General features: G+C 46.4%; 1 protein-coding gene across 1 annotated transcript in view; it reads left to right on the top strand.

Moving 5' to 3' along the window:
- Nucleotides 1-15,594, top strand: part of DNTT (DNA nucleotidylexotransferase) — a 34,785-nt gene extending 19,191 nt beyond the window's left edge. The window contains exons 7-11 of the mRNA XM_060033628.1: nt 1,629-1,761; nt 2,826-2,934; nt 6,503-6,748; nt 13,523-13,606; nt 15,508-15,594. Coding sequence (XP_059889611.1) covers nt 1,629-1,761; nt 2,826-2,934; nt 6,503-6,748; nt 13,523-13,606; nt 15,508-15,594 — 659 coding nt within the window. The remainder of the gene's footprint in view (nt 1-1,628; nt 1,762-2,825; nt 2,935-6,502; nt 6,749-13,522; nt 13,607-15,507) is intronic.
- Nucleotides 15,595-18,075: the final 2,481 nt, after the last annotated feature.

The following is an 18,075-nucleotide window of genomic DNA, read 5'->3' as shown; positions in this document are numbered from 1 at the left end:
GTGAGCTAACTGAACACGTTGAAAGTACGATCCAGGGGTGAAACCCTGATTCAGTTTTACTTATAATCATACTTGGTTTTAATTCCCTGAGGCTTGAGGATTCACATGCCACATTGGTTTCTGAAATATAACAGCACACATGTAACACTGTGCAGGGTAATAAGTTCACCTCCCTACCATACCCAAAAGGAAAGCCAATTAAGTTGCTTTCATGGGTGTCAACAAATTATTAAACTATCTCCATGTTCATTCCTGATACCTGCATATGTCCTTAAAGAAATTGCTGTTAATCATGACTTTTGGTTTAGGTACATCCTGAGTAATCACAGGAGTTTTATGGTTACCAAATGAGTTGTACTGTGAATATCAGCCATGATGAAATTTTTGTATCAAAAAAGAGCCAAATGGAGCATTGTTGTTCATTTTTTTTCACATTTATACATGATTTGTTTAATTTTATTAAATTGATTTTTTAAAATATGGTACAAACACAACATGAGATCTACCCTCTTAGCAATTTTTCTTCCATTGGTATCATAATTTATTTACCCATTTCCTGTTGATGGACATTAGAATTATTTCCAGGTTTTGGCTATGAACATTCTTGTACCTGGGGATATATGTCCTCATTTCTCTTGTGCATACACCTAGGAGTGAAATTGCTGGGTCAGAGGCTGAATAGCTATTGATTTAGCTCTAGCAGACACCCCACCAGCACTGTGTCAGATACATAATATGCAAATATCTTCTCCCAGTTGGTAGCGTGTTTCTTCATTGCTTGATAATGTCCTTTGATGAATATACGTTCTTATATTCAATGAAATCCAAATTATCAATCTTTTCATTATAGTTAGTGCCCCCACACTAACTGTATTATTTATTTTTGGCTGCGTTGGGTCTTCGTTGCTGCGCACAGGCTTTTCTCTGGTTGTGGCGAGCGGGGGGCTACTCTTCATTGCGGTGCGCGGGCTTCTCATTGCGGTGGCTTCTCTTGTTGCGGAGCACGGGCTCTAGGCACGCGGGCTTCAGTAGTTGTGGCACGCGAGCTCAGTAGTTGTGGCTCGCGGGTTCTAGAGCGCAGGCTCAGTAGTTGTGGCGCTCGGGCTTAGTTGCTCCGCAGCATGTGGGATCTTCCCGGACCAGGGCTCAAACCCGTGTCCCTGCATTGGCAGGTAGATTCTTAACCACTGCGCCACCAGGGAAGCCCCCCGCCTTCCTATTCTTGACTTCAATTCTGTAATTCATCTATAACCGTGCAACCCCAAATCTTCCCACCCCTAATCTTTATGCATTATCTTTTTAAAATAATAGGGCACAGCTTATTGATCAGGAGGGCTGGTTCTTCAATAGGAAGTCAGATTTGAACAGCTTGGTTCTAGGATATGGAATATTGCCTCTTCCTTAGTCAGGAAATTGTAAGTCTCTCAGTCAGAAAGCAAAGAGCCATTGTTAACATGAAAAATTCACAACCAAGAGAACGCAGATCACTCGGTCTCTGGGGAACAGTTTGGCATTGATGCCTGTGGCCACGTTAGCTCTATGTGGGGACGGATCCCCTCTCACTGAGGGCTGGTCATTTCACACGAGATATGTCCCTTTCTCCATTGACCTGTCCAATGGCCTCTCAGGATTCCTCTATTATGAAGACCTTGTCAGCTGTGTGACCAGGGCCGAAGCAGAGGCAGTCGGTGTGCTGGTTAAAGAGGCCGTCTGGGCATTTATGCCTGATGCCTTCGTCACCATGACGGGAGGATTCCGGAGGTAAATAATGATGACGGCTGCTTTTACCTCCCCTGCTCTAACACCTTCAGTGGCTCCCCGTGCTCAGGAGTTTTGGCACAAAAGGCCTTCCGGGGTCTGGCGCCAACTTCTCTCTGCAGCCTCATCTCCTGCACCTCATGCTTCACTCCAGCAACCCCAGGTGGCTGGTCACTCTCAGCACACACGGAGCTCTTTCTCGCCTCTGTGACTTTGCTCCGTCCCACCTTTCTGCTTGGGCTTGTTTCCCTCAACTCATCAGCTGGCTCACTTCTCCTCATCCTTTAAGCTTCAATTCAGATGCCACCTCCTCCAGAAAGCCTTCCTTGACTCCCTCCTCCCCATGCTGGGCGAGGTACACCTCCTCAGTTCTCCCTGGACAGCTGTCAAGTAATTGTTTGTATGCGTGTTTCCCCACTAAGGTTCGGGAGCTTAGTGCTCAGTGAGAGCCAGTGCGTGGTGCCTGGCACACAGTAGGCACTTGAGAAATATTGGTTGTGTCAATGAGTGAATAAATAAACTCTTCACAGAGATGTGTGCAATTTTTGGATATTGAAGCCCCGTTTCAGAAAGAGACTCCTTCCCTCCCACACCCTTCTCCATCTCTCCCCGTGGTCCTCTTACATGGTGGCTGTTGGCTGTGGAGGTGACGGAGAAAGTGGGAAGACAAGATCAAATCCAAGAAAATGCCCTTAGTCTATGTCGTAATTGCAAGAACCCTATCTCATGTTACGTGAATATAATTCTTGGTTTGCTTGTTGTCCAGCTTGTCTCTGGTATGTGGGAGTGTGTGCACGTGTGGGTGTGGAGAAGAAATAATCTTTGCCATTTTTACCCACATGTACATAATCATATACGTACCGTATATGATTTTTTAATTTTTCTGTGTCATAAATTTATTTTGCAAGGAAGAGAGTTGTGTAACCAAGGATCTTTTGTTTAAAAGATACATCATGAGCATTTTGTGTTGCAAACCTTAAGCATGGGGCATAGAAACCCAGGTGGCTTTTTTAAATTGAGAGCTAAAAATCTAATTCATTTCAATTTTATACAATTTTTAAAATCAGGCGTAAGAAGACTGGGCATGATGTAGATTTTTTAATTACCAGCCCAGGATCAACAGAGGATGAAGAGCAACAACTTTTGCCGAAAGTGATAAACTTATGGGAAAGAAAGGTAAGAAGAAAGATCATAAGTAGATGTTTGGGCACTCAAGAATTATGTTAATGCCGTTGGATTCGGCACACTATTGACCTTGGAAATGTGTAACGATCATCTAACTGATTCTCAGTTGTTGGCAACAGCTTACACAGTGCCAGTGACATGCAGCGAGACGTACCTGCTTTGGGTCCTAGAGTCCGGGTTGTGAGCTTGTGTATACACACTCGTCCTGTTACCAAAGGGGCCGAGGGCGGCTTGTCTCTGTGCTGGATGTGCGGAGGCATCAGAGCCCTAAACAAAATGAACAGCGTGTGCTGAGAAGACCTGGGAGGTGTGAACCAGGGTAGAGCAAGCTTAGGGGTGGGGCTAAGACTAGGATAAAATCAGCCCAAGAGGTGTTGGGGTTGCCTTGAACTCTATGCTGGTCAATAACCACCTTGACTTTGTGCTGAGATGGGAAGAAGTGAGCTAATGAGGGTAAGCTGGGCCCAGCAGAGGTCATGGCTCTGGAGCCCCCACCCACTGAGATCGGATTTGCCCCGGGCCGCATATTGCCCAGTGGAGGGAACTAAGGATGACCCTGTGGCCAGAGCCACCTGCAGGGCCCTGACTCCTGCCCAACCCCAGTGAGAGCGCTGAGGAGACCAGAGGGCCCTTCCCTAGGAACCCGTAGGCCTGGACGGCTTGAGGAGGCAGGGGCTGGTGTCTTCCAGCACAGCCTCATTTCTCCTGAGTGATTTAGCATCTTCTGGGTGTGGACAGATCTCCCTGACACACAGGAGAAAGACCTCAGATACAGTTAGTCGAAGAAACACACGACTCTGGTGCCAGGAGTACCAGAATTGAAGACCCAACTTTGGAACCAGATCCAAATTCACCCACGAGGCCCCTCTCTCAGGAGCGGGGATCCAGACAGCCAGGAGCTCTGAGCGTGAGCATCATAGGCTGAGCCAGGGGAATGCTGGACGAGAAAGAGTCAGCCGAGCCTAGGCTGGCCCTACTTCTCCACTCGAGCAGGAAAGCTGAAAGATTCTCATGGACAGACAGCACCCTGAGGGGCTCTGCCAGCCACGGCCTGGGTGGAGACAGGGCTGCCTGCACCCCCATCAGGGGCTCTGGCAAGGGTGGACCTATTTGACCTTGGTAGACAGTCACCACCCTCCCCACGCTCTGAGACTGTTCCAGCACGACATGGGATGGGGTTGGGAGATGGGGACAAGAAGCCTCATTTTCGTTGGTCTGTCTTCGGCCGCCAGGCAGCCGTACTGCTGGTCCCCAAGCAAAGAGATGGGCAGACACTGGTGGAGGCAGAGGTTAAGCACGCGGGTTTTAGATTTAGGATTTTAAAAGCACAACCCTGCCATGTACTGGCTGTAGGAGCTGAGACTCTCTCCTAGCTTCTCTTTCCTCATCTGTGAAACAGGGATAGCAAGCCTCTCTCATTTGTTAATGGCAGGATTAACTGAGAGAATTAGTGCAGGGCTTGATAAATGCCTATTAAACAGTGGCTGTAGTCATGATCTCTCCTGCACGACTGTATACTGAGCTCTGCCGGAGAGCCAGGCACCGTGCGGGGTGAGGGGACCCAGGGGAGAACGCGAGCAGCTGTTCCCCCTCCCTTGCTGACAATCGGGCACCCACTCTGTCCACACCCCTGCAGCCCCACGCCTGCCCCCAGCACCTCTGTTGTGAATCATGGTTAACTTCCACCTCTACCTCACTCCCCACCCCTGCCTTTCTTACCAAAATCTGCACTTTCCAGATTAAAATGATTATATCTCATGCAGGCACACTCGAGCACATGCTTACACAACACACGCATATACACATAGGATGTTTTAAAACACCTGCAGAACGAATGAACAGCCAATGGGTATGGTTTTCAGTTGCCTATCAGATGAATCTACATGTGGGCCTTGTAGAAGACCTCTCCGTGGGAGAAGGGGAGGAAAAGAGCTTGGAAATACTGATCTTGGGGGGAGAGTGCCATCCAGAAGACTCCACTGGCCACCAGCAATTCACCCCAAAGAGGGGAGGGCTGGCTGGGTGTAGTTTGGGTTCCTGCCTGGTGGGTGGCCCGTGTGTCTATGACCAGCCAAAGTGTCACCACCACGTGGCAATAGTGCAAACACAGTTTACAACTTTTAGGAAGCCAGCTTTGTGAATTTTTTTAAAGGGGGGAGGGAAGTTACAAACTTGGCTTCAAAGTAAGACTGTTTTGATATTTTAATAGCTCGCTTTTCAGATTTACATAATTGAAATTGACAGGAAAGGTTGTGATATTGACTAATCTTAGTAAGTTTCATTAAAAAGCAGAATTGTGTCTTCCCGGAGGTGGTTGTTAGATTTGCCTAGGGCAACACCTGCCTCCTGCACCAGAGGCTCTTCCTGACATCAGCGCTGCCCCACAACCCCCCACTCCCCACCCCAGCTTCAGACGGCGCCGGTTCTTCCTCATGCCTTTTCTGGGAGAGGCACTGAAGGGCCAAGTGTTCCCTCTTCTGAGATCAGCAAAAGGAAAAGCATCCCCTTCTCAAAGTGTTGAGTTGAATTGAAACAATGTCTCTTGGGGGTGGGGGTGGATTGCGCAGGAAATGCCAAGCGCTTCTAATAACAATAGCAAATGGAACGAGTGATGCTCCAACTGTGGTCCCTAGATCAGAAGCATCAGCACCACCTGGGAACTTATTAGAAATGCACATTCATCTCCCCCTCCCCCCCGCCCCGCCCCCGCACGAATCACTCCGGGGACAGGACCTCCCAAACCGTGCTTTAACAAACCTTCCAAATGCGTCTGATGATAATATTTGAGAATGTCTGACCTAAAGAATCCGAGAACAGAACATACACCCTAATAGCTATGACTAGATTATTTTCAGGTTATTTGCTCTTCTAGTTGATACTCAGATTCAGCAGTTAGTTGCATAGCTCTGCCTTTCCCTACCCCACATCTGCCCTGTGCCGTGAGGAAGTCCCACGGAGCAGATAAATTGGAGGATGGCAGCTTGCTGGGCGTAACTTTCTGACTAGGCGACGTTCGGTGACGTGCCACCAATTTTGTCTGAGTCTCCAAGGCAGGCAGAGCAACAGTCTCAAAGTGCTCCCTAGAAAGAGTGAGTCATCAGGCCCCAACGCGGCTGAGCCTGAGCCACAAACTTTGGGGCCAAGTAGACCTAGTCATCAGTATTTTATGCAGGGACACTAAAACTCAACAACCGCATAGAAACGGCACGGCTTTTTGTTCACAGTTGGTTTGTACTTAAGGGAATGCGGCACGTTTGTGAACGCTGGTCAGCCGTCAGACCTTGCGGGCGTAGATTCTCTGGCAGCTTTGCCATGAAGTGGCCTTGGCTTGGCCCCTCTAATCGCTAAGTTCCTCTGCTGCAGAGGGAGTGTAACACACCCACTCCATGGCTCCCTCTGCTAGTGTCGCCAGGTGGGCTCACAAGGCAAGGACAAAACGCACCCACGTTTTGCTTAAATCTGCAAAGCTTTCTTTAAGAGCGTTCATTAAGAGCCCAATATGAAATCTCTGACCCTCTGCATCAGGGACTCTTCCTGATGTCTTTCTGCTTATTTTCAGGGATTACTTTTATACTGTGACCTTGTGGAGTCGACATTTGAAAAGTTCAAGGGGCCAAGCAGACAAGTGGATGCTTTAGATCATTTTCAAAAATGCTTTCTGATTTTAAAATTGCACCATCAGAGAGTGGACAGTGACAAGTCCACCCAACAGGAAGGAAAGACCTGGAAGGCCATCCGTGTGGACCTGGTCATGTGCCCCTACGAGCAATATGCCTTTGCCCTGCTGGGCTGGACTGGCTCCCGGGTAAGCGATACCTGTATCCGTGGGATGGTCTTAGCTTTCCAGAAGAGGTAGACTGGGTCTACCTGGGCCCAGGGGAGAGACAATGGCAGTGGGGGTGGGGATGGGGGGGAGACGGACAAGGAAGGGGGAGGGGGTGGACAGGAGAGAGGGAAGTGGCCAGAAATCTCTAAACCAGGGCATTCCACCTGCACATGGTCACCTGAGACAGATGCATTTAGAACAGTTATTCTCAAAATGAGATCCCCTCTGAACTGGGAGATTGGGATTGACATGTATACACTGATGTGTATAAAATGGATGACTAATAAGAAAATAAATAAATAAATGAACATTAAAAAAAATATGACACACACAAAAAAGAAAGAAGCCAAGACACAGAAGGCCACATATTGTATAAATCCATATGAAATCTCCAGAATTGGTAAACCCATAGAGACAGAAAGTAAATTAGTGGTTGCCAGGGGTAAGGTGGAGAAGAAAAGGAAGTGACTGCTAACAAGCATGGATTTCTTTTGGGGTGATAAAAATGTTCTGTAATTACAGATTGGTGATAGTTGGACAACTTCATAAATATACTAAAAGCCACTGAATTGTACACTACAAAACAGTAAATTTTACTGTATGTGAACTATACCTCAATTTAAAAAAATAAATGAATTAACACAAAATATGTAGTTAGTGAAACTTACTGATATATTAAATGAAGCATATCTTAAATATTTCATCTGTCATGAAATCTTACCCTTCTAATAAGTCTAAGAAACTTGTTTTTATGATGTAAACATTTTTGTTAAAAATAATGTCACAACTGTCAATAATTTTTACCGTGTTTCAATGTACCCATCAAAACTTTAGATTAAAAAAGACTTTAAGAAGAAAAGTTGCAAATTAAAACAAAACCAAGTACGGATTTATACCAGTTACACGATTCCCTTAGAGTGGCTCATGAGTCATTGGTATATTCTGAGCATCATAAATGATTATGATTACAGACTTATTTACACAAGGTAAAGTTTATAAATCTTTGACTAGGAGTCAAGTTTCTAACAAGGAGTCAATGACTGCTAATTTTTTATTTTGTACCACAATGGATGTCCAAAGCCAAGTGTTTCTGCTCTTGTTATGTCGCAATTCTATTAATTCCCTTCTGGGAAAAAAAAAAAAAAAAGACAATTCTACAGGAACTCAGAACAGCTGCATGTAATAGCTTAAAATCGTATTAATTCAAATTAATATTACTGGAGGAATGTATGACATTACTACCATAAAATAATAATGTGTGAATTATTAATATATGAAAATAAAAGAATCTTCTTATTCCTACTACACAGAGTAATTCATTTTAATTCTAGAGAAGTATAGTTAACTGCCAAGCCAAGAGCCTGCCTACTTCATTAAGTCAACAACTATTGGTTGAGCAGTTATTATGTTCACAATATAAGGAATACAAAGATACTGGTCCCCACGCTCAAGGGATTTATAATGTAATACAATATGGAAGTGGGCAGGTAATAGAATGTGGGGATGGATTATAAATGTTGAGGATCTTACAGTTTAACCTATAGGTAACAGGGAAACTATTTAAATGATCTGAATCATCTACTGAGTTAGACTAGGAGGTTAACACAATAGTCTAGATAAGGATGAGAAAGATCTAAATTAAAGTAATGGCTGGGAAGGGCAGATGAAGAAAGACTCTCAAGTCTTATTTAGGTGGTATAATCAGTAGGACTTGGGTGACTGCATATAGAGGAAGCAATACCACCTAGAAGTTAAGGCTTGCATAGGCTTTGAAAACACACACACAAAAAGAAAAAAAAAAAATGAGATCCCCTGACCAGCAGCATCAGTCTTACCTGGGAACAGGGTAGACATGTAAATTCTCCACCCCACCTCAGACCTTCTGAATCAGAAACTCTGGGGGAAGAGCCCAGCAATTTGTGTTTGAAAGAACCCTGCAGGTGACGCAGCTGAAGTATGAGAACCATGGAAGCAGAGAAAGCAGTCTGGTGGCTAAGGGCACAGTGTGGCTCATCCCAGACCTGGTCACAAGCCCCTGCTCTGACTCTTGCGAGCTAGGTGATCTCCGTCAAGTTCCCCATGTCCTCTGAGACTTAGTTTTCCCATCAGGAAAGTCAGGGCAAAAATGCCTCTACCTCCCTGGGTTGCAGAGATCCAGTGAGATGAAGCTGGCGAAGCCCCCAGCACCACGCCAGGCACGGGGCCAGTGCTCGCCGAGTGGCAGCTCCCAGCTCCCATCATGTGATATTCATAGACATGGCGCCCAAGATTCGTCCCATTAGCTTGTGCTCCACCCTCCCAGCTAACACCCCACACTGTTTTCCCATGTAGTTGGCTGTTGCTTTGAGTGACATGAGTCGTTAAAGGATTTTATATGATAAATGACGTAGAAATTAATTGTCCTCAACCTTGAGTTAAATGTCAGGTGTGTTTGCTTTCAGCCGGAATCATTTCAGCACAGGATCTCAGCACTAGAGCTTCTTACCCTAATCAAAAACGTTGGCTGGCATCTTTCATTCATTAAAATTAGGAAAGCTGATGAAACAATACATCATAAATGCGCTTTGTTTGATAGACATACATCTCTGGGGACAGTCTGTTGGGAAAGGGGAGAGTTCCAAAAAGAAGCCCAGCGTTATACAGAGTCATGCCAGTCAGGACTCGTTGGCAGAGATGGTTGTTCTTTGTTCACTTTGTTTTGAACATGGGCATCTCTTCAGCACATTTTATTCTCTTTTCTCAGAGTCCTCAGAAATTACTGTTATTGGCTCTGCGGGGCACTAACAGAGCACTAAGCTCTCCCACTTTTTAGCTGGGTGACTTTAAACAAATTATAACCTCTTCAAGTCCTAGTTGCCCCATCTATATTGTGGATAATAGTGGCGCCCACCTCCCAAGTTTGCCATCCGGTTAAATGAGATGCATGTGTTTAAACGTGGTAAGGGCTCAGCAAACGGTAGCTACTTGTGTTACCATCTTTACGCCCCCGCTTATGTGACCGCTGAACGCGATGTGTTTTGTCCCCAGGTGGATACATGTTGGTGGGTGACCAGGTTTAGGTCTGGTCTAAAATTTTGTAGGTGAGAAATTTAATTTCACCTTTTAACCCAAAGATTTCAGCACCTGGGAAATGTTCTTAAGCCACTTCACCTATTAATCTCACCCCAGTTTGGGGTCATTAAGTTACCAGGTTGTCTCATCTACTAAGCTGACAAAGTTTCCTTTGGATCTTGTGCCCTAAAGATTTCTTGAGTAGGATGCATCCACTGGGACACATTAAGCTGAGGTTTTTCTAGAACCATCCAAGTACAGTGCAATTTCTGGACTGGGTATGGACTTCATTAGTTTAAAAAAAAAAAAAAGAAGCTTTTGTTTTCCTCTGAATCATATTTCATCAAACTAGATGTGCCGTTTGTCAGCATGACTTTATTGGCTGAGATTCCTTCAAGAGTATTGTCCACGTTTGTGTCAGGTGCTAGAGGAGGTACACTCTCTCCTCCGGAAACACATGGACAATGGTGGCTAGATGCCTAGGCTACCCCAGCCTCTTTACTAGCCCAAATGGCCCCCTTTCGCCAACTTTAAAAAGCATCTCTTCCTTAAAATACCTTACTGCCATTTCCCAGAAAATTGTCATAAGAAACATGCGTATTTACAAAGACTACACAGTGAATGGCGCCCTCTAGAGTTTTGCAGTGCACAACTTGCACAACTGTATGCAGCACGCACGGGCCAACCTCTGAAGTGTGTTGTGACCAGTGATACAGCCAGACTGTAGTATCACTGCCCCTGCTCGATGTTCAGTTTTCTTTATCTGAAACAAAAGACACCATCCTTGCCCTGCCTATCTCACAGGGTTGTTGAGAGAAACTAAAGAGCTTGTAAAGCAGAAGGCAGAACTGTCCAGGGTAAAGAACCTGAGCTTTGGGATTCAGGAGTCTGAGTCCTAGCTCCATCATTGGCTGTGTGGCCTTGGGTAAATTACTTAGGTTCTCTGGGCCTCCTTTCTTCATCTGAAAAATGGGACTAATAACAGTACCAACCTCACGGGATTGTAATGAGGATTAATTAGACAGTGCCTTCATCTTAACACAATTCTGAGGCTAATTGTATACTTAATACTGTTCTTTTAGAAGTATTGTTAGACTCTTTTAGAAGCTGTTAAATACTAGTGATAATAGAGTAGATCAGAAATTAATATAAAGCAAGAAATCAGCCCAGCACCCAGCACAGGGTAAGCTCTCCATAAACATTAACTAGGATATCATTGCCCGGATTATGAACACAGCTGTTCTGACTGGTATCTTGCCCCCTACAGCCGAGTGATCCTGTCATAACATAAGTCAGATCGGGTCACTCTCCTGCTCAAAACCTGGCAGGGGCTCCGCATTCAACGCAGAGTAAAGGCCTTCCAGTGGCCACGAGACCCTGCGTGGTCTCCCCACACCCTCATCTCTCTGAACTCCTCCCCACTGCTCTCTCCCTAACCAGGCAGGCTCGCCCCTCCCTAAGGCCTCTGTTCTAGCTGTTCCCTCTGCACGGTGTGCTCTTCCCAGAGTCCACTTGGCTAGCTCCTTCACCTTGGGCGAGTCCTTGCTCAGATCCTACCTCCTTTATGAGGCCTGCACTGTACACAGCATGACCTTTTAACATATCATGTAATTTACTTATGCTGTTACTGTGTCTTATTTGTGTCCCCTGTTGAATCCAAGCCTCACCAAGGCAGACATCATTGTTTTGTTCTCTGTTATAGTCCAAGCATCCAGAACACACCTGTCACATAGTAGGTGCTCAATAAATATTGGTTGAGTCAATATGATTACCCTTCAAATGGAAGACATCATTATAATTCCTGACAGAATATGGAAAAATGCTCCTGAGGATTTAGCAGAGGAGTCCAGGCATAGATCTCTCACCACACAGAACTGGGGAGCCAAGGGGGGCTTCTCACTGCACCTGTTACCCCATCCTCTCCAGCCTCCCCCCACGCCCAGTGTGAGGAGCCCTTGCTCTAAGTGCTGGGGGGACAGGAGGCAAGTGGCCCAGGACTGTAGGAGGCCGTGTGCTAAGCAACACTCCTGTACTTTCACAGGCCAGCAGCTACTGCACCCAGAATCTGCTTCACCCTGATTCTTCCACAGCCATAGTTTCTCTTCCACTCCCTTATAAAGAACTTCTGGCTGGAAAGTCTGTCTTCACACAGCCAGGTGAGGAAGGGCAGTTCCCAGTCCCTGCCAGCTTTCCCATACTCGCCACTAGAGGGCGCAATGATTCCCTCCTTGCTCCCTAATCCCACATGGAAAGGACAACATTTCTAGATCTGTGCTTCTTAGGAAAATTAACCTCAACGACAACTTCATTCATTGTCCTCCTTTTCCAGGGTTTCCCTGTCCTCTATCTAAGGCTGCAGGTTTTGCTCCCTGGAGCCTCCGAGCTCACCCTGATCATAGGAGATGCTACTCTGGGGCAGGTGGCTCAGACCATCAGTTTTACAGAATCTCGTATGAGAGGATGTTACAGCCAGAGGGGACCTTACTCATGCACTTCCTCCACCCTCTGAACCGAGATTCAGAGAGGCTGGGTGACTTGCAGAGAGATGCACAGCCAGACAGGAACAAAATCCAGGCTGGAATCTGGGTCTCCTAACCCCTCATCCTCTTTTATATGAGTGATATTCCAAATAAAAAAACAACACCAAGTATTATTTATCCAGCATTTACTCTGGACCAGGTATTATTTTGGACACGATCCTCACAATCCTCATTTATTCATTCAGCAAATATTTGCTGTACCTCTATGTGCTAGGCGTCATTTGAGGAGGAAATATGGTTATGAACAGAACAAATCAGGTTCCTTTTTTCACAGAGCTTACAGTCTAGTGTGTGCATGTGAGCTTGGAGCTTTGTCATCGTAGACTGTTGCCCTGGGGGAGAAAATTGCTTGGAGAATGTTTAGTGGAGGTAGACATTTCATTACAGTAAGTCCTCTACATACTAACCTTCAAACTGTGAACTTTCAAAGATGCAAACGTGCATCTGGTTCCAGCAAGGAACCAGAACCTGAGCCATCAGCGTCAGGCATGAGTGAAATCGCAGCCTGCCCTCTGTCTCCTCTTGCTGACGATCCTTCAGCTCTACCATCTCCCACCTCCTCTCCCTCCTCCAGTCAGTAACTCTTCTTGCCTGTTCACTCGATGCCAGCCCCTGTATGCCAGCTGTTGTCCTGTACTACTGTACTTTTCAAGGTACTGTACTGTAAGATTTTAAATGTTTTATTTTTCGTGTTTGTTTTCTTTGTATTATTTGTGTGAAAAGTATTATAAGCCTATTACAGTACAGTACTATATAGCCGACGGTGTTAGTTGCGTACCTAGGCTAACTTTGCTGGACTTACCGAACAAATTGGACTTACGAATGTGCTCTCGGAACGGAACTCGTTTGTATATAGGGGACTTCCTGTATTGGGATTTAAATATCTCTAAACACATAATACCGAAGACATTCTAGACTTGATAGTAATTTATTTATTTATTTAAAAAAATTTATTTATGTATTTGGTTGCATTGGTTCTTAGTTGCGGCAGGCGGGCTCCCTAGTTGCAGCACGTGGGGTCCTTAGATGTGGCATGCATGTGGGATCTAGTTCCCTGACCAGGGATCGAAGTCGGGCCCCCTGCATTGGGAGCGCAGAGTCTTAACCACTGCTCCACCAGGGAAGTCCTGATAGTAATTTATTTTAATTATTTCTTATCCAGCAGTTTGAGAGAGACCTCCGGCGCTATGCTACACACGACCGGAAGATGGTGCTGGATAACCACGCTCTATATGACAAGACCAAGGTGGAGCTGTCTCCCTGAGATGGGCCTCTTTGATCCTCATCACCAAGGCTGGCTCCCTGAGTGCTTTTCCAGAACTAATTTTAGTGTCCAGGTTCAGTTTCCTCTGCCCCGAGTGCCCTGTCCGCACAGATCACAGTTGAGGGCAGCTGGAAAGATCCTGATGGGAGCATAGCCCCCACCTGGCCCAGAATGCACCTCAGAGGCTTTGGACTCAAAGATGATGGGCTAGTTGGGCCCCTAGAACCAGTCCAACAGTGAATATTAATTGAGTTTGGTATATCCGTGGTAACTGCAATGAGTAACTCCAAAGAAAACTAAGGATCCCCCCAAATCACAAATATCACTCAAGTACCCCTCAGATGCAGTGAGAATCAGCATTTTGAGTGATCATATAGGTCATTAATGAGAGTCCACTGCAAGAAGGAGAGCAACAGAGCTGCCCTGAGATGTAGATGAGCAGTCAGCTAGACTCACACACCAGCTGAGACTCACTTAGTATGCTAGCCTTGCAGTAGTCCAAATGCTGCCTCAGCAAAATGATAGATTACTGTATGAATTAGGAAGAGTTAAATATTCAACTAAGTCCACAAGTGCCAAGATCTACTCTTCCTATGGTGATCAAAGACACTAAACAGAGCTCCGAGGAGGAAGAAGACACAAAATAACTAGAAGTAATGGCTTTTACCCTTTAGGAGCTTATAGTCTAAATGAGGTGTATTTAGTTAGAGCTGTCTCACAAGTGTCAGAAACCCAATACAAAATGGAAATGGCAAAAAAAAGAAAAGAATTTGGCTTATATACTGTAGCATCTGGGATAATATGGACTTCAGGTGTGGCTGTATCAAGGTGATCATGCAAATTTCCCTCAGTGTTGGTTTCACTCTCAGGCAGCGTATTCCTATGAATTCCATCCTTCTAGCTTAGCTACCCCTTCAGAAAAGAGCTTCCTTCCTAATAGTTCCAGCAAGAGCCCTAGCTGATGTTCACTGGCCAGGCCTGGGCCATGTGCCAATCCCTGAACCCTTTTCCATGGCTCTTATTGGCCAGGCTTGGGTCATGTGCCCCTCCTTGGAGGTGGGATTAGCCCCACCTGACCCTCAGAGACTGAGAGTAGGGAGGAGTGGTTTCCCAAAGAAAAATCAAGGTGCTGCCGTCATAAGAGAGGGCTGTGGATGCTGGCAGGAAAGCCTCAGTGGTCTAGCATGTGAGTGGAGACAGCTTCACATAACACGATATAGGAAGACTTACAAATTGACACGTAACAAATAGTTCAACATAAGCGAGTGCCTCCTACAGGCCCAACGCTGTGCTATAACAAGAAGGGCTGGAGGAGAAGTGGTGCTTGCTCTAACAGAGATCATGCGGTGGGAGCCTGGCGGGAGCGGGGCAGGGGTGGAAGGCCAGGAGGAGGCCCCAGCATACACAAGTATCCTATAATCATCGTTCCTCCTTACCAATGGCAGCAGTACGTAATTCTGACTGCACAGGAGAATTTCCCAGCCCCCTTAAACAGATGGAGGACAAGACCTCTCCGAGCTTCTGACTTCATTGGACTGGGGTATAGCTCAGTTTTCAACATTTTTTTAAAAAAACTCCTTCAGGTAGTTCTAATGAGCAACGTGGTTAAGAACTACAGATCCGTAGGAAGAATACCAAATGCCTCTAGTTGAATATGTAAGGCTGTCATCCTTTTACCTTAATTTATTAAGTTTTGGGGGGTGGGAAAATACAAAAAGTACGGAAGTCAGGTAAGATGAATTTCTATCCTCAGAAGCAGGGTAATGTGTTTTGGCAGTGATTTGTTTTGACAAAACAGTTCTACAAGTTATATTTTCACTGTGTCAGCATCGAGACGCTTAACAAAAATATCTGAATGCACACATGTCTTGTTATGCTTTCAGAGGATGTTTCTCAAAGCAGGAAGTGAAGAAGAAATCTTTGCACATCTGGGATTGGATTACATCGAACCATGGGAAAGAAATGCTTAGGAAAAAGTGGTCGACTTCTTTTCTGGTTTTTTTTTTTTTTCAGGTTAGATAAATTATGCTTCATATTATAATGAAAGATGCTTTAGGAAAGTTTGGGATTCTTTACATCTTACTGAAATGCAGATTGCTTCTAGAAATAAATAGTTTGGGAAACATGATCATGCCCCACCTGGTAATGGTTTATGCTCTAATAGGCCATTTGTGGGACTGTTACTTAGGATTCACAATGCATTTGCCACAAAAACAGTGTTGTAACAGGAAAGCTCATCAAAGCCCACTATGCCCACAATGTAGCTGAAATTCTGTATATTTCCAATAAAAATAGGAGAACACAAGATGGTGGAGTCCTTTGTTTTTCACTCAAATATTTTAAACTATTCTTAAACAAAAATGTAAGAAAATGAAAGAATAAAGAGTTTCAGGTTTACCTTCAGGGGCAAAATAGGTTTAATCAGAAGATCAGAGATTCTAGAGAGGGTGTGCGTCCCTCCTGGAGCTTTTGGAGGAGGGGGACTGAGTCCTGACTCTCAGCTCAGGTCAAAGCCTGCTCCTCCCCTGTCACCTGGAGCTGTGTCCCTTGGTGTCCTGGCACAAGGCCACATATGGGATGTATTCTCACTGCTTTCACTCAGAAGGAAGCACAATTTCCTAAACCACCATCTCTGAGTCTCTCTCAGGGAGATGATCTCTCTTGCCCTCTTCATCTCAGGGCACCCAAGGGAACGGAGGCAGCCTTTGGAACTCCCAGGCTGCAGACCCATTTGGACGTCATGCCTTCTCTAGGAAGGCATCGACTCCATGCCTTGAAGAGACACGAAAGGCCATCTGTTCCAGCTGCTTCTGTGTCCTCAGCCTGCTGGAGAGCTGGGAGGCCTCACAACAATCCTTGCCCTTTCCTTCCAGCCCCCTCAGAGGAGAGGAGATGGCGAGATCCAGGACCCCATAGAGAAGCTTGATGCCCCGCCCTGGGCACAGGGAAGGAGTCTCCTTCCCTTCCTGGTGCTGGAACCTGGGGGTGGGGTGTATATGAGCTAGTATTGCCCCAAATTCAAACTACCCCAAAACTCAGTGGCTTAAAGCAACACAGATCTGTACACAGCCTGGGGGTTTGGCTGAGCTAGGCGGGGCTCTGCTCCTCGGGTCCATCCTCCTACTCCAGGGACCTGCGGGCTAACCTGGCCCTCTCCTTCTCAACGATGACAGCGGAGACAAGAGAGCAAGCAAACCCCAGCGTGCATGTGCTTTTCAAGACTCTTTCCATGTCTGTTAATATCCAGTGGCTGAAGCTGGTCACGTAGCTAAGCCTCCAGAGATGGGGCGTTATGCTTTGTCACAATGGGATGTATCGCAAAGGGCATGAATGCAGGGAGGGTGAGGAATTGGGCCCATGAATACGAGCTACTTCAGACAGTTACATGTTTAGTTTCTTTTACATTCTTTTCTCTTCCTATAAAGCATCTCTTTTAATCCTGATAAATCCTGATAAAAGCCATTAGAAGCTGGGGAGGGGATTCTTCTGCTCAGCTGGTGACCATGAGCCCATACACGGGGGAGCAGGGCCAGAGGAGAGCACGGAGGAAGCCGTGGGAGGGAAGGAAATGGGAGCAGTAGTGCCAGGAGGATGGAGGCAAGGTCCCCTGCCAAAGCTGGCTTCTGAGGGATGGCGGGGACATGGGGAATGCCTGCTCTCCTGGTCAGCAGTTCCAGTGCCCATCAGGGCTTCACGGCTCAGCGTGCTGGTCCATGACAGTGAGGTTATCATCACCCACCTTCCTCTTCCGGATTATTCAGCAGAACGCTCTGTGGCTGGGCTCAGGCAGCATCTGGGAGATGGACTCATAGCAACACGTGGCAGGCAAGCACAGCCGCGCCCTAAGGATCGAGGATGAGCACGTCTGTCTCATGGGTGCTGGGCCCCAAACCCAATGGCCAAGCAGCACCTGGGACCAGGTGAGCAAATCGGTGGAGAAGGATGTTTGAATCAAAGCTCCTCTAGACACCACATTAGGCATAAAGAGCATGAAGAACAAAGATCTCAAGGAGCCCAAGGGTCGACAGCAGAGCACAGCTGGGCATCCCCGGAACCGCTCCTTGGAAGGGACAGCCAGAGCTGACTCCCAGGGCTCCCATGCCCACCTTGCTTCTCTCTTTCTACAGCCCAACAGTCCTTCAATCTCCTATTGAAATCTTCTATTTCTCAAGACAGAATCTGATAGGGTCAGCTTGCCAGTTTCATGTAGGCCAACTGGTCACTGGCTGCTCTCCAGCTAATAGGTGCGCTGCCTTTGGGCCAGGTGTGCATTATGGGTCCAATCAGCCATGTGACGGGGTGGGTGTGTGTGTGTGTGTGTGTGTGTGTGTGTGTAAGGTGAGGTGGGTGTGGGTAGAGGTCGTTCCTCTTGGAAGGGCTATGACCATTGGAGGCTGGGAGCTGTAGCTTCTTAGGGCACAGCCGCTCCCGTAGAACCCAAGGCCCCAGGC

Source organism: Delphinus delphis, chromosome 16 (genome assembly GCF_949987515.2).
Source record: "Delphinus delphis chromosome 16, mDelDel1.2, whole genome shotgun sequence".
Taxonomy (NCBI): Eukaryota; Metazoa; Chordata; class Mammalia; order Artiodactyla; family Delphinidae; genus Delphinus; species Delphinus delphis.
Note: the sequence above shows the minus strand (reverse complement) of the source record. Positions and strands in the feature narration are given on the sequence as shown.